At 41.7% G+C, this 13,118-nt stretch overlaps 1 protein-coding gene across 1 annotated transcript in view; it reads left to right on the top strand.

Moving 5' to 3' along the window:
• The window catches only part of AFG2A (AFG2 AAA ATPase homolog A), a 191,193-nt gene extending 178,308 nt beyond the window's left edge, over nt 1-12,885 (top strand). The window contains exons 15-16 of the mRNA XM_083833773.1: nt 11,625-11,707; nt 12,449-12,885. Coding sequence (XP_083689899.1) covers nt 11,625-11,707; nt 12,449-12,560 — 195 coding nt within the window. The 3' untranslated portion in view covers nt 12,561-12,885. The remainder of the gene's footprint in view (nt 1-11,624; nt 11,708-12,448) is intronic.
• The last annotated feature ends 233 nt before the right edge of the window (nt 12,886-13,118 follow it).

The following is a 13,118-nucleotide window of genomic DNA, read 5'->3' as shown; positions in this document are numbered from 1 at the left end:
TTCCTGCTCATCTCCTCTTCCTCCTGCCCTTCATGCTCCACTGCAGCGTAACAAGCTGCCGGGGCCGCACAGCTCCCCCAGGTGAAGGTCAGCTCCTGATGGGTTTTTGATCACCATGTAAAGTTCTCCTGTTAGTATGTGGTCCCAGTTTTAACCTCTTTGCAGATTCCCTCGATTATCCCAAATCACTTTCACATGGAGCTGAGGTTAAGCTTTATTTCTCTTGGCTTGTCCCTTCTGTAGCAGACACTTCCTCTTCACTTTGAAAGGACAAAGCGATGTTCAGCTGCCTGGGCCTGCGCCCAGCATTTGATTTATACATTATTTAATTTCCTTTAGAAAATTGGAAGCAGAACTTTAGGAGTGGAAGTCAGTCCTTTCCATTTGTTTAAGGATCTTTTAGAGCTAATATAATCATCGATAGTAGATGTCAGCATGATTAGGGTGACTTAAGGTAAAGCAAAGAGAACTGAATACCAGGGGAAATTCTTCCGTAATGAAGAGGGTGCCAAGATTTATAGCCACTCACAGCATCTCTGGGTTTGGAACTGTGGCATTAAAACATGAAAATGGAAAATCATCAGATTTTTGAGCGGTGTGTTTAAGACACCTGTTTCCCCTTACTGCATGGCAGACTGTGGCAAGAAATGTTTGTGCCCTTTACCTTATATTTGCAATTGGTTTTTTGGACGGCAATGCTTTCTGGAACTTAATTTAACCAACCAACTAATTTTGCAGAAATTCTTCAGTTAGTCCGGAGGTTTGCATTTGGGCTGACACTGCATTCACTTCTGCAATTAGGTCTGCACATGCTGTCAAGTGACTGCCAAGGCAATTTGAAAATTTCTCATGCAGTAGAGTCAGGAAATTAAAAATTAACTCTGGAAAGGACATCATATAATATTTGGCAGCACGGTTTGAATACTGTGTCCACTGAGGGTGGAAGGTCCTCATTAAAAAAAAAAAGAGTATGAATGCTGAAATATTTCTTCTGTGGGGTTTTGAATGATCCACAGCTGAGTGAAATATCGAAAGAGGTGAAACCTGTAGCATACATGGGATTACGGATACGATACGAGTTATTCGTGGGCTTTAGTTTAGTGGAATAGCATTTAACGAAGGACAATGAGAGTCCTGCGCTGTCCTAGGGCTCTGTGGTGCTATGGCTGCTCTTCCCTGCTTGGGTCTGTGGGGAGAGAAGATGACTTCAGTGCTGGAGAGGGTCGCTGTGACTCCACATCCACACCACATCTTGCAGGGTTAGGGATTTGGTTTGTAAGTCGTTACCATGCTTGGTAAGTCGCAGATGCACAAGCACAACTTTGTGCATTACAGCTGCACTGTACAGCCAGCACTTCCTGATACAGCCTGCAAACAAGCAGGTTAGGCACTTCGTATCGCTGCTTTTGCCTAAAACAAGCGTCTTCACCAGTCTGGGCTGGTGAGGTAGTTGTGTGGCATTACATGAGAAAAAGGGGTCAACGAAATCCGACTTCCCCGTGACACTTCACATCTTTACGACTATCTCATACCAGACAAAGCAGATCATTAGTATTACAAAGTCTTCCAGATATCATGAAATGTGTTACATTTATTATCAATTAGGAAATCCTAAGAGCGTATCCTGATCTTTAGAATACTGAATAATTTCAAAGAGTAGAGCAAATAGCGTTTTGTTTTTTGTTTAGTATGCAAACCAGTGCTTCTGTGCTAGCATCCTGTATGTGCTGTTTTCTTTCTTTTGATCATCTTTTACTGTATTCAGACAGGAGTTAAAACACTCTCTCTTTTAGAGGGAAAGGGAGAAAACCCAAGAGACCAGGGAGGTTTTTGTAATAACATGGCACAAACTGAGGAGGATTTTGTGAATGAGTATGAAGGAGAAGAAATGAAGTAATTTGCTAAGTCAGATCTGTTATCTTAGGAGTAGCAGATCTGGTTACCCAGAATACTGAAGTGACTTTCAGACATGACATGGATTCAGTTTTTTCAGCCGCAGGAGAGCACTCAGATGACATGTTTTAATGTTAACAATGCAAAAGCAGATGCCATTTTGATCCAGTCACTCATACCTTTTCACTGAAGGTAAGTGGCAGCTACAGGTTCTTACAGATGAGCATTTTATCTCATGTTGCCTCACTCAGTCCTTTGGCTTGTTCCCAGCGTGTGAGGTGCCCACCACACTACGGACAAGCTGTGCCACTTGGGAGAGAGCTCCTGCTTTTGGATGGCGTTACGAATCCCTCACCACACTTGCTCAGTGATTCAGTCGACACAGCAATGATATACCTGAGATAAATTGCTCAAATTTTTTATTGAAACTAGAAGTAGTTAGCAAATGCACTGTTCTTGCCAACAGAATTGTATTAAATGGTTTATGTCTGAATAACTCAAAATATCTTTCCTCCCTTGCTATTCTTGTTTCGCTTATTTATGTCGTTGTTTTTTCTTGCTAATTACTACTTCGCTTTTCTTGCACAAGCAAAACTTGACTTAAAACTTACTTTAAGTTCTTTACCAGCCTTTCTGCTTCTTCCTTAAGGAGTAATAACCTTGCAGGGAGGGAACTAGCTTTGGCTGAGAGCATTGCTTCCTAGGTCTAACTGCACTCCCGGTCATATTCTGCCTCCCTAGAAAACAGGCATGTAGTCCTCCAGTTTTCTTGGGAAACATGAGCAGCTGGGTACCATGGGAAGCTCCAAGAGGTAAACTTAGAAACAGTCTGAAATTCCTTTAGCACTCTGCCGAGGAAATAGATACTCCACGTGAGACATCTCGCACCTTTCAGGAACTAAGACCCAATAAATGAAAAAGCAAGGGAGCGTCCATTAAGGACATTATTCATCTTGCAGTCTAAAAGCCCTACACAACAAATGTCTTTCCCCACTCCCTGCCTCCACTCAGGATGTGTATGCACGTCTAAGTAGCCATACAGAAAAAAAAATAAGTATTACATTCTCTTTTATTCTCATTATCATATGATTTTTGTGTTTTCTATCCAACTGATAGAAACAGTGAGACTCAGAAGATTTCCTAGAGTTTCTGGCCATTATTTTTAGATGAGTTTGATTGCATTTACTGTATTGTAGTACGATATCTCATACATAAGTAACTACGAGCACAATTGCTGTTAACCTGCTAGACAAAGACAATATTTGTCACAGTGGAAGGTCTAAAAACAGGATGAAAGGGAGAGTTTAAAAACCCACAAATAAGATTTTTTTTTCTTTTCTTTTTGCTCAGTGGTTTTAGAAGTTTAGGGCTCTAGCCGTCATTTAATGGTGGCATAATGTAATAGAAATGCTGCTGGAGCTGAAATGAGTTGAAAGACAGTTTTAGACTGGCTGGGTTCTACTGATGAGAAAAATATTTTTAGGGAAGGGAGCACACTGCTCCCAATTCCCTTTGCAGAACTGCATTTATTTGCTTTGATAGCTCCTATCTAAGGCCTCTCCACTCTCCCAGGTTAAACCTGAGAAAGGAATTGCTGGCTTGAGAAGCAAAAGCTTGAATTATTTTTCAGTGCAAGAAATCTGGAATATGCTGAATGTATCTGCTCTTATCTGTGTAACTCAACATCTGAAAAGAGGGCAAGCAAACAAAACAACTAATTAATACCCATACTGTGATAGGTTTCATAAGGTAGAAGCTGCCAAATCTGTTTTGTTGTTTTTCTTTTGTTTTGCTTTTCTAGAGAGAAACCTATGACATGTACAGCTAATGGTCTCTTCCAACTCTTTTAGTTTTTAAAATTTTAGTTGCATAATTCAATGTCTTGCTAGCGGCATTCAGCAAAATAGCATTGACTGTATGTACAGGTCCTCTGTAGTAACAGCGTACTCTGAGTGAGAACACAGTATCCTGTTAATTACTTTTAATTAAAATGAACACACACGCACACACATATGTATTTGTACATATAGAAAGACTCTGTTTTTCTAGTGGCTTGGCTTCCTTTTCCTCATTGAAGGGAAGAAGTTAAACTTTCTCATTAAATGTTTATATAAAAATGAAATAATTCTGAGGTTAACCAGAAATGCAGCTTAATCTTGTATAGAAACATGTGTGTGATTTTTTTTTTTCAGTTGCACAAATATAGCTGAAACTTGAAGTTGGCAGAGAGTGCTGTTTAAAAATATTTAGTCCCAGCATGTAAAAACTCGTTTTGTTACGGAATTCCTTTGTGAAAGGTGTAGCTATGCCATGTCTCTGCCAAAGTGATGGGATCCATATCGACATAGTACGTTTTGGAAACTCGCTGCATTTTGGGCTTGTAGTTACAAAAGTTAAATTGGAATTTACATGTTTTATATATTGCTTGGAAGGATACCACATCTAGTAATATTTTTAAGAGAGTGGAAAGAAGAAAAAAGAAAGCTTACAGATGGATTCGAAGTTTTGCTCTGTTAGAACATGTCGGGATGAGTAGAGGTATGTATGATGACACTTAGCATGTACCACTGAAGACTCCAGTTTATTCTCTCTAGCTGTCATCATGTGCTATAGTTATGATACATATGCTTAATTTTGGCTACATACCTCATCTCTTCCTTCTCTTCTCTGGGCGTGTTTAAGCTTTATAGAATAATAAGAGCTACTGATACACGTGATAATGTCTGCTGCCCAGGCACAGCCCCTGCTGAGCTTTTGGTCCTGTGAGAGCAGTTACATGCAGCGTTTTGTGGCCATTAATTGCATCCCACAAGAGCAAAGGGCCAGTTGCCTGGCTCAGTCCCCCACCAACGTGCCAAGCTCTGTGACAGCAGGTAGATGAGGCGAACCTGAAGCCTGGACCTCCTGGCCGAGACCAAGAGGAGGACACGGTCTCTGTTGCAGCCTCCCAAGGGAGTTGTGGCCACCACAGGAAGATCTGAGCAGGACCCATCGTCCTGGTCAGGTTGGGTGTATTCAGGTGGCATGGCCACTTAGTGTCCCTGTGCAGCACCTCAGGTAGGTTCTGGGCACACACATGCATGGTCACAAATGCATCGATCAATCTGTGAAATTACATAAATAAGCAAACTGTAGATTAAATACTAAATGAAGACTTGAGCCTGTCTGTTCTAAACTAAGGTCACCTACAGATGTCATTAAAGGAGCTGGTTTTGTTCAATTACATTTCCTTAACAACCTCTCATGAAAGAAATCAGGAATAGCAGAGATTGTTTGCTCAGTTTGTTGGATCAAAGACACAAGATACACATAATACCTGTCCTCTTTATTTAAGAATTGCAAAGGTGCTTGCTTCTTCATTACTACAGACCTGTTTTAAAGTAGATTATCCAATATCAGCTCATATTGAATGTCTCTTTAATAAACAGGGAAGAAGGAAGTCTGTCTTTTTAGAAAAAAAAAGTTTACAGTATTTTGTTGCACAGGATGGTTTCAATACAAATAGGAACTCATCTGTTCCAAGGCAGTGTTCGTGAATACAGAACCAGACTAGAAGTATATGCTTTAACTTCAGGAAAAGCAATAATGTTTTAAAACAAAGCTGCTTTGAAATCAAAGAAGCACCTATCTCACTGAGGCACTTACATGGCCTGTGAGTGCCTTGCACACTTGTGTTTGTTTTTTTTAGCATTGCTGTTGCAAGCCATGTAAAGTGACAATCGGATATTCAGTAAATTGCCTCCAAAATTCCAGTGATAGGGGCAGCACGTGAGTCTGAGGAATGAATGGGTACTGTATGAAAAGCTAATATACTATGATTGTCTTCTGTTTAGAAGAGATTGTTTTCCATTTGCAGGATGGCCAAACATAGAATCCATTTGAGTTAATTCTGCAGATCACAGATGTGGGTGGAAGGAAGAGGTATATATATAGGGTCAATTTTATGTTGTTCAAAGATTAGATGAAAATTTATAGCCGAGTAATCGATTATTTCCTAGTATTGGAAACTTTTTCTCCTAGGCAGAACGAGATTTGTAGTAGCCATAAGACTTTCTTTTCTCAGAGAAGAGAACAAAGGCACGTTATCATGTATTTGCATATTTTTTTAAATATATACAACAGGAAAATTGATTCATGAGAGAAATACTAAATTGAAGCCTTTTTGAAATGCTTCAAAAAGTCCACCTCTCATGACTTAAGATCCTCTCAATTTAAGTCTGTTTTCACGAAGAAAATGGTAATTGTGCTATCTCCAAAGAGTATTTTTATCTCCAAAAGCAGTACCACGTACAAAAGCATTATCTGCAGTGCATCTCCCTCGCGCAGCCAGCGCTGTGCTGCAGTACCGGCAGCAGGCTGCCTTGCCTGTTGGAAGCGGGGTGGTGGTGCTGAACCAGAGCGAAGCTCAGTAATATAGTGGTGAGCTGGTGTTGGTTTTTCTGGTTTGGTTTTCCGATGGTCTGGTGATTTGACCCAGATCGGGGAAGGGCCAGCCTTGTGCCAGCGCAGGCACAACAGAGGGGTGCAAGCCGGCAGTGGGTTGCATCCACACAACGGGGAAGGGGCAGACAGGGGACACCATGTCCCAGGGGTCACTCCCCACCACGGAGAGACCTGCTGGGGCTGGCGATAGCCTCGTGGAAGCACACACAGGGGTAGGTGCCGTCCGTGCCCAGCACTGCCCGGAGCCCTGTGTCAATCCCGTGCAGAGGCTGTGAGCTGCTGGCATGGCGCCGAGCCGAGGTACTTCAGGCAGCTTTAGAGTAGGGACAGCAATCTTCCCCTACTGCTCCCTTTTAGTTTCTGCCTGGTTGATTTCCTGCTCTTGCTTTGGAAAGGCTTCCATGGCTATCTCTTTTCCAAATCAGGTCCTAAATCCCTGGGCCCTAAGAGCCCCCAGACACCCCCATTTTGGTGTGGGACAAGGCCGTTGCTCCCAGCGGCTTCGAGCTCAGGCTAAGCAGGATGTCTGACCCGGGCGGGAATTTGCCCGAGTGAGAAGCAGATGTCCTGACCCGGGAGCCATTCATGTCTTGTTAAAAGGCCGTGCAGGACCCCTTTCTCTCCCCGGAGCAGAGGGGAGAGCTAACCCGCTCAGCCTCGCCGGCACGCACCCCACCGGCACGCAGGCTCGCAGGTAGCTTGCAGCCAGGAAGCACCACAATTCGCGCTATTCACAAACCACAGGGTACTATTCTGTTTGCAGGCTCCTAATCCCTCTTACACACAACCCCTTACAACTTTAACTGGCGGGGTGGAGGAGCGAGTTAAAAAGGAAGGAAAAAGGAAAATGAAACACAATGTACAGCCAGGCAGTGTCTGCCAGTGACTGCACACACAATCGACACCAGCTGCAGCCCAATTAAAGCCGACATTCACAGGTGTTCCCCACAGACCCTGCACGAACAAAACCACTTTCTTGAAAATACCTAAGGTTTTAACACAGAAGCTCATTTCTTTTTTTTTCTTTTTCTTTCTTTCTTTCTTTTTTTTTTTTTTTTTTTTTTAAGATTCTTTAAAGCTATTTAGAGCACTTTAAACACAAAGAAGCTGAAAAGGACTTTCAGTCCCCTAGAAACAGTTGGTGCTTAATGCCAGGAGGGGGGAGAGTCAGCCTGGCTGAATCAGGCAGCAGGAGAAAGATGGGTTATGCTGAATGCTGCTTATTCAGGGAGCTGTAGCTGGCACTGGGCATTTTATTGTTGCCAGGGGTGAAATGGGGAGGAGAGAATAACTCGGTGTAAATCCATTTCTTTTTGGTACTCAATTTTATTTGGACCATAGCTGTGAGCTTGTGTGGGGCTTTGCTGGTTGCTGATGGGGGTGAGCGGTTCGGATGGCGTGCTGGAGCTCTCCCTTCCTCCCAGGATAACTTGACACAGTTCCCTTTTTGACTCTGAAGTAGGACTCTACTTGAGCTGTTTAGTTTCTGATCTTGGAAGCGCTCAATCAGATGACAGATTATTCCTTATGTTTAGCTCCTGTTGTTAACCAAAAAACCCTGATGATCTGCTTTTTAAACGTGCATTGCAAATTATTTCCATGCTAAGAGAGGATTCCAGATAGCAGACTAATGCATAGGTCAGTAATTTGCTCTCATGGCGCCGAAAATGAGAATCGCGTTTGTTAAATTTTCATTGGTAATAATATTAACAATCAAAATAGAGTATATTATGGTATTCAGAGATTCAACAGTATTCAGCCACACCTGGCTGCCTATTCATCTCTGCAATTACACCCCACACCTCGGTAGTTATTGCTTAATTACCTGCTGCCTGGCCTGTTGCTGTTTAATCAGTGTTGTTTCTGACATTCACTTAATGTCTTCATTACTGCTCTAACAGCCAGCGCTGAAAGCCACTCTATATTCAGATGCAGTCAAGAATATCTATTCTGTCCTTCAGGGGTCTGAGGTACAATTTTTCATGTGGAACAGCACTAGGACGTCATTTCTATCCTTTACAGCACCCTGAGGTCTGAAAGTCTTTTTATACTAAAAAGGTAAAAATGGTGGTCCTTTGGATTTGAAAATAATTAAGAATTATCTTAAAACTGGCAGGTAGGTAATGGTGCTTCCCAGCGTGCACTTACAGAGGCAGGCAGATGCTAGTCATGCCGATAAGTGCTGTGAAGAGAAAAAGTCAGCTAGGCTTCGAATTCACAAGTATAAGATCTAAATTAGACATCGTTGCTCAGTAAAAAATACTGGAGGCGTTGTGGACAGTTTTTCTGAAAAAATCATCTTGGCGCAACCCAGAAGCCCTGCGGCACGGCTCCTTCTAGCCACAAAGGGCTAGGGCAGAGCCAGAGGAGCCGTGGCAGCTGGTCTGAGGCATGGACGGGCTCTGCAGGGACTGAATCACCCAGGGCTCCTCAGCCTGCAAAGACTTGACTGAGAGGGGATGAGATAAAAGGCTATAAAACTATCGATGATATGGGGAAGGTGAGCAGGGAACAGCAGATGAATCACTGTTCTCAGAGGACAGGAACTAGGAGGTACTTGTTGAAATTACCTGCTTCTAGACAAACAAAAGTGCTTTTTCATACAGTGCATGATTAGACCGTGGCACTTATTACAGGATGTTGTGGAGGCCAAAAGGAGCAGTGATTTAAGAAAGTAATTGGATGAATTCACTGAGGATAAATCTATTGCGAGGTTTTAAAACTGGTGATCTAGGTGGAACGCTTGGTTTTGGAGTGACGCTAAGCCTGGAAAGGACACATCCTGCTGCACAGCCGTGGGTCAGTCCCAGCCAGTACCTTCTGCTACCTTTCCTCTTTATCTCACTTGACCCGGCTTACATTGTGTTTTAATCCAGGCAGAAATGAGAGTTTAAAACCCTTCTCTTGCTTGTTCTGGTATGAAATGTCTTGATGTGACTGTGACAAAAAATGTCTATTAAAAACTGTGGGCCTCAGCCCAGTCATAGAGCAAATTTCACCAGGTGAATTCAGTCCCATTTCCATTTGGCTAGACAAAGGCAAACTTGTGTTTGCTTCCCACAGGTGATTTAGCTTTACTAGCTAGTGAAAACACTTGTGAGGACTTTTTTTTTCTTTTTAGAGTTTGCATATTTGAATGAAGAAAAATAATTAAACCTGCTTTGTTCAATCTCTTACCTAAGAAACCTCATCTCCTCGGTTAGCAAAGGAATGGAAACAGTGCCATGGGACTGCTGTGACCAGGCGTAAGGGCCCAAATTTCAAACATTGTGCCATATTGCCTGCCTTTTATTACTGAATAATATATGAAAGATGTAGTCCACAAAAATTCTGAGTGCAGCCAGGAAAAGAGAGAATGATAACTGATGCCTTAAAATTCTTCCTCTTCCCTTAAATACTACTGAATAACAAAGAAAAGAATATCATTTTTCTGGTGTTTTCTTGTGTCTAGTCATCTTCAGTTATCACAGAACTTGTGTTTCAGACTTTAAGAATACAATTAAAAGAAAAAAATCCTGTGGAGGTTAATTATGGTCACGGTTGCTGATACTCTTGGCAGAGCACGGAGGAAACATCCAATCATCCTCAGCAGTATTGGCTTATGTGCAAATTCCTCCTAAGAGTATCATTGTACAAATGGAACAGGAAGAGATAGGACTGGCTGGTGTTCCTTCTTTTTTGGATCTGCTGGCCTGACAGTCTTTCCTTCTGCTTCTCCTTCCGTGAAATATATCAGCACCCACCAACTGAACGTCTTGTGCTGCGGTAATACCCTGCACCATCATTTTGGTGCTGCAGATAGTTGGTGGTCTCTGTGAGCAGGCATAATGGACAAAACCTGCTGTGCTGTGTTCTGGGCTTTTTCAATATTGCGTGTGAAAACCCACAGAAGGTCCTCTTCATACTGTGGAAAACGTGCCCTTAGTGCTGTATTTGTGGAGGGAAAACGGACCCCTCCTTCAAGGATCAGCACAGCTTTGCAGTCCAGGATGTTTGGGATCTGTTTTTCTATCACCACTCGTCTCCCTTCTGAAAGATTTCTGGGTTTGGTTTTAAACTGGGATGGGAGGGCTGATCTTCTTTGTGTGTGTGTGTGCACGCTTTGTTTTGGTTTTTCTTTTTTCCTTTTTTTTTTTCATTTTTTCCTTCCTCAAGTAGCTTTGTATTTGTGTTAGCAAGTAGGAAATAGTCACACCGTCTACTTTCTGAAAAACCCGAACAGAAGGACCAAAGCACCTGCATTATTTGTAGAAGGATGCGTTGCCTCTCTCTGTAAGAAGCTGGTGCACTAAGTCCCAGCTCTGCTTCCACCTTTATCTGTCTCTAAAGTCCTGAAAAGCATTAAAATGCATAACAGGAGTGTTTAGCTTCACTGCTCATTAGAGCAGCACGGAACTAAAAGTAATATTGTTGTAGCTTGACAAAGCCATCTAAATCCATGCATGTTTTCTTGTGAAAGCTTCCTAAACATGCTGCTAAATCCTCTAAAAAGCTACTAAACGGCTTTGGCAACCATTAGCACAGCATAAGCAGGGGAACTCTTTTCAGTAAGTGAACAAACAGAGAAAATATGCTGAATAGCTGGACAAATGTGTTTCAGCTGGCTCTTTCATTTACAGATATAAGGGAGCAGTCAATATCAATCACTGTTTTCCCTGTTGCACTGGAAATCACAATATCTCTTTTCATTCCACAAGGTCTTTTCACCACAGTAATGTGTCTTTAGAATGACACTGGCATCAGTCTGTTTCCGCTGTCTGAAGTCCGGAGAGTTTAAAAACACATTTCAGGGTATGAGACCTTAACCCTCCTCCCCTTCCACGCACCCCTCTCCTTCGAGCCTTCCTTGCTGAATTAATTGTTTTTACTTCTTTCCCAGCTTTAAGTTTAAAAGGAAAAGTGCCCACAGAGCCTGGGAATATCTGCTCTTGTGCTTTGGGTACAGAAAAATGTATTGCTGCTAGTTGGGGTTTTAATTTATCAGGTGTTGCAATGAGTTTAAGGCAAGGTAATACGATTATTGAGTTAAAGTAATTTGCAGTGTCCTCTTCTATGAAATGTAACGTTACTGTGGTTTGAATTTGGAGCTTTATCACGTTTCTGGAAAGTGCTAATCACCCACAGCTTCATTTACTTAAAAAAAAAAAAAAAAAAAAAAGTATTGGAGAAATTCTGTCCTTGTAAGTATCTGGCATTTAGAGCATGTTGATATTCTTGTGCTTGCCTTCTTCATTTCAACTTAGACATTTTATAATAATACGGTGCAATTTTTGTTTGTTTCTTTGCAGATAACAGCAGTCTGTAGAGAAGCAGCCCTGCTAGCTCTTCAGGAAGACATAAATGCCAAATTTATCATGGGACGGCATTTTCGGTATGCACTGACAGTCGTGACACCAAGAATTCCCGATTCCTTAATCCAGTTTTATGCAGATTATCAGCAGCAAAGTGGACTGCACGCACTTTGAAAGGCAAATTAATACATATGCCTGCTCATAGTGTGAATAGCAAATTTCCTTTGTAAAGCTGTCAAGAGCTAAAGAATTTTGTATTGTACATGGAGTGTCCAAAGTTGACTCAAATGCGGAATCATCATAATAAATGCCCTTTTGGATTTTTTGAGTGTAACAGAAATTGTGTAACCTTTGTGTGTTTTACAATTCAAATGGTATAATCTGCATTTTAGAAATAGTAAGAGTGCTGGTGTAATTCAGTGTTTCTGAGTGTACAACCACGTGTCAAAAAATAATTACCAAATTCTGAGGTTTTGGTGGATTCTCGGCCCTAAAAAGAGTAGAAGCGAATGTCATGACTGCCTTCGTTTGTTCATGCCTTAACCTCAGTTTAATCCCAGGGACCATCCCAGCGAGGCAGAGACCTGGGGAGTGGCCTCACTACAAAAATGCTGAAAATTATTCTGAATCTTTTGATTTATGATCTCCAGAAAAGCTGCCAAACAGGCTTGCCAACCATAGAGCTTTCCAAGAGAAAGCGGAGGTATCCTGATTGATTTCGGTGAAACGTTTATCTTCGGTATTAAGCAACTCCTTTTTACACATACTGTAGAGCAGGCACGTTAAAAATTGTACATCACGAGGCTTCCTTTGCATTTCAGAAAAGTGAATTGCATCCAACTCTTGGCTAACCTGAAACCACTTCGAGGCATCAACAGAAGACTTTTGTTGTTGTTTGTTTCTCTCAAAATAAATACGGGTGGTGATTGGTAATTTCAAGCCGGCCAATGGAAATCCCGATGACTCCTAATGAATAAGAAAACCTCCTTGCAGAAAGTGTTATAAATGACCACAAAATAGTTTAGGGACAGATAAAAACTTTTCGACTTATTTCTTGTTATATCACCTGCTGAAACAGCGACAGATCCCTATGGGCTCCCTACTCCTGCATTCGATGTGAGATTTAATGAAGCAAACTTATTTTCAGCATTTTTCCCCGCAGTGGAAAGGCAGCTTTTCTATTCTAGACATGAAAACTAGAGGGAAAAGTAAAGCAAAACCAATAAGAACTTTAATAAAAACAAAAAAGGTGACTAAACCTTGCATTTCAGTGGGTAAATCTCTGTTTCCCTGGTGTTTTGCAGGTAAGTAAAAGAATTTGTAAGTCAAAATTTTAGCCTAATCCTGCTTTTACTTGTCAGAGTGAAAAAGAAAGATCATTTCATCATCTCAGGCCTTACCAAGTGTAAGATTGTTTTTGGGTCTGTTTATTGATGGTTGTGAAGACTTTTCTTTCTTGCAGTCATTATATATCTGTTTGCAAATGAGATA

This window comes from Anser anser, assembly GCF_964211835.1.
Source record: "Anser anser genome assembly, chromosome: 4".
Lineage (NCBI taxonomy): Eukaryota > Metazoa > Chordata > Aves > Anseriformes > Anatidae > Anser > Anser anser.
The sequence above is the reverse complement of the archived record's forward strand: the minus strand, read 5'-3'. Positions and strand labels throughout refer to the sequence as shown.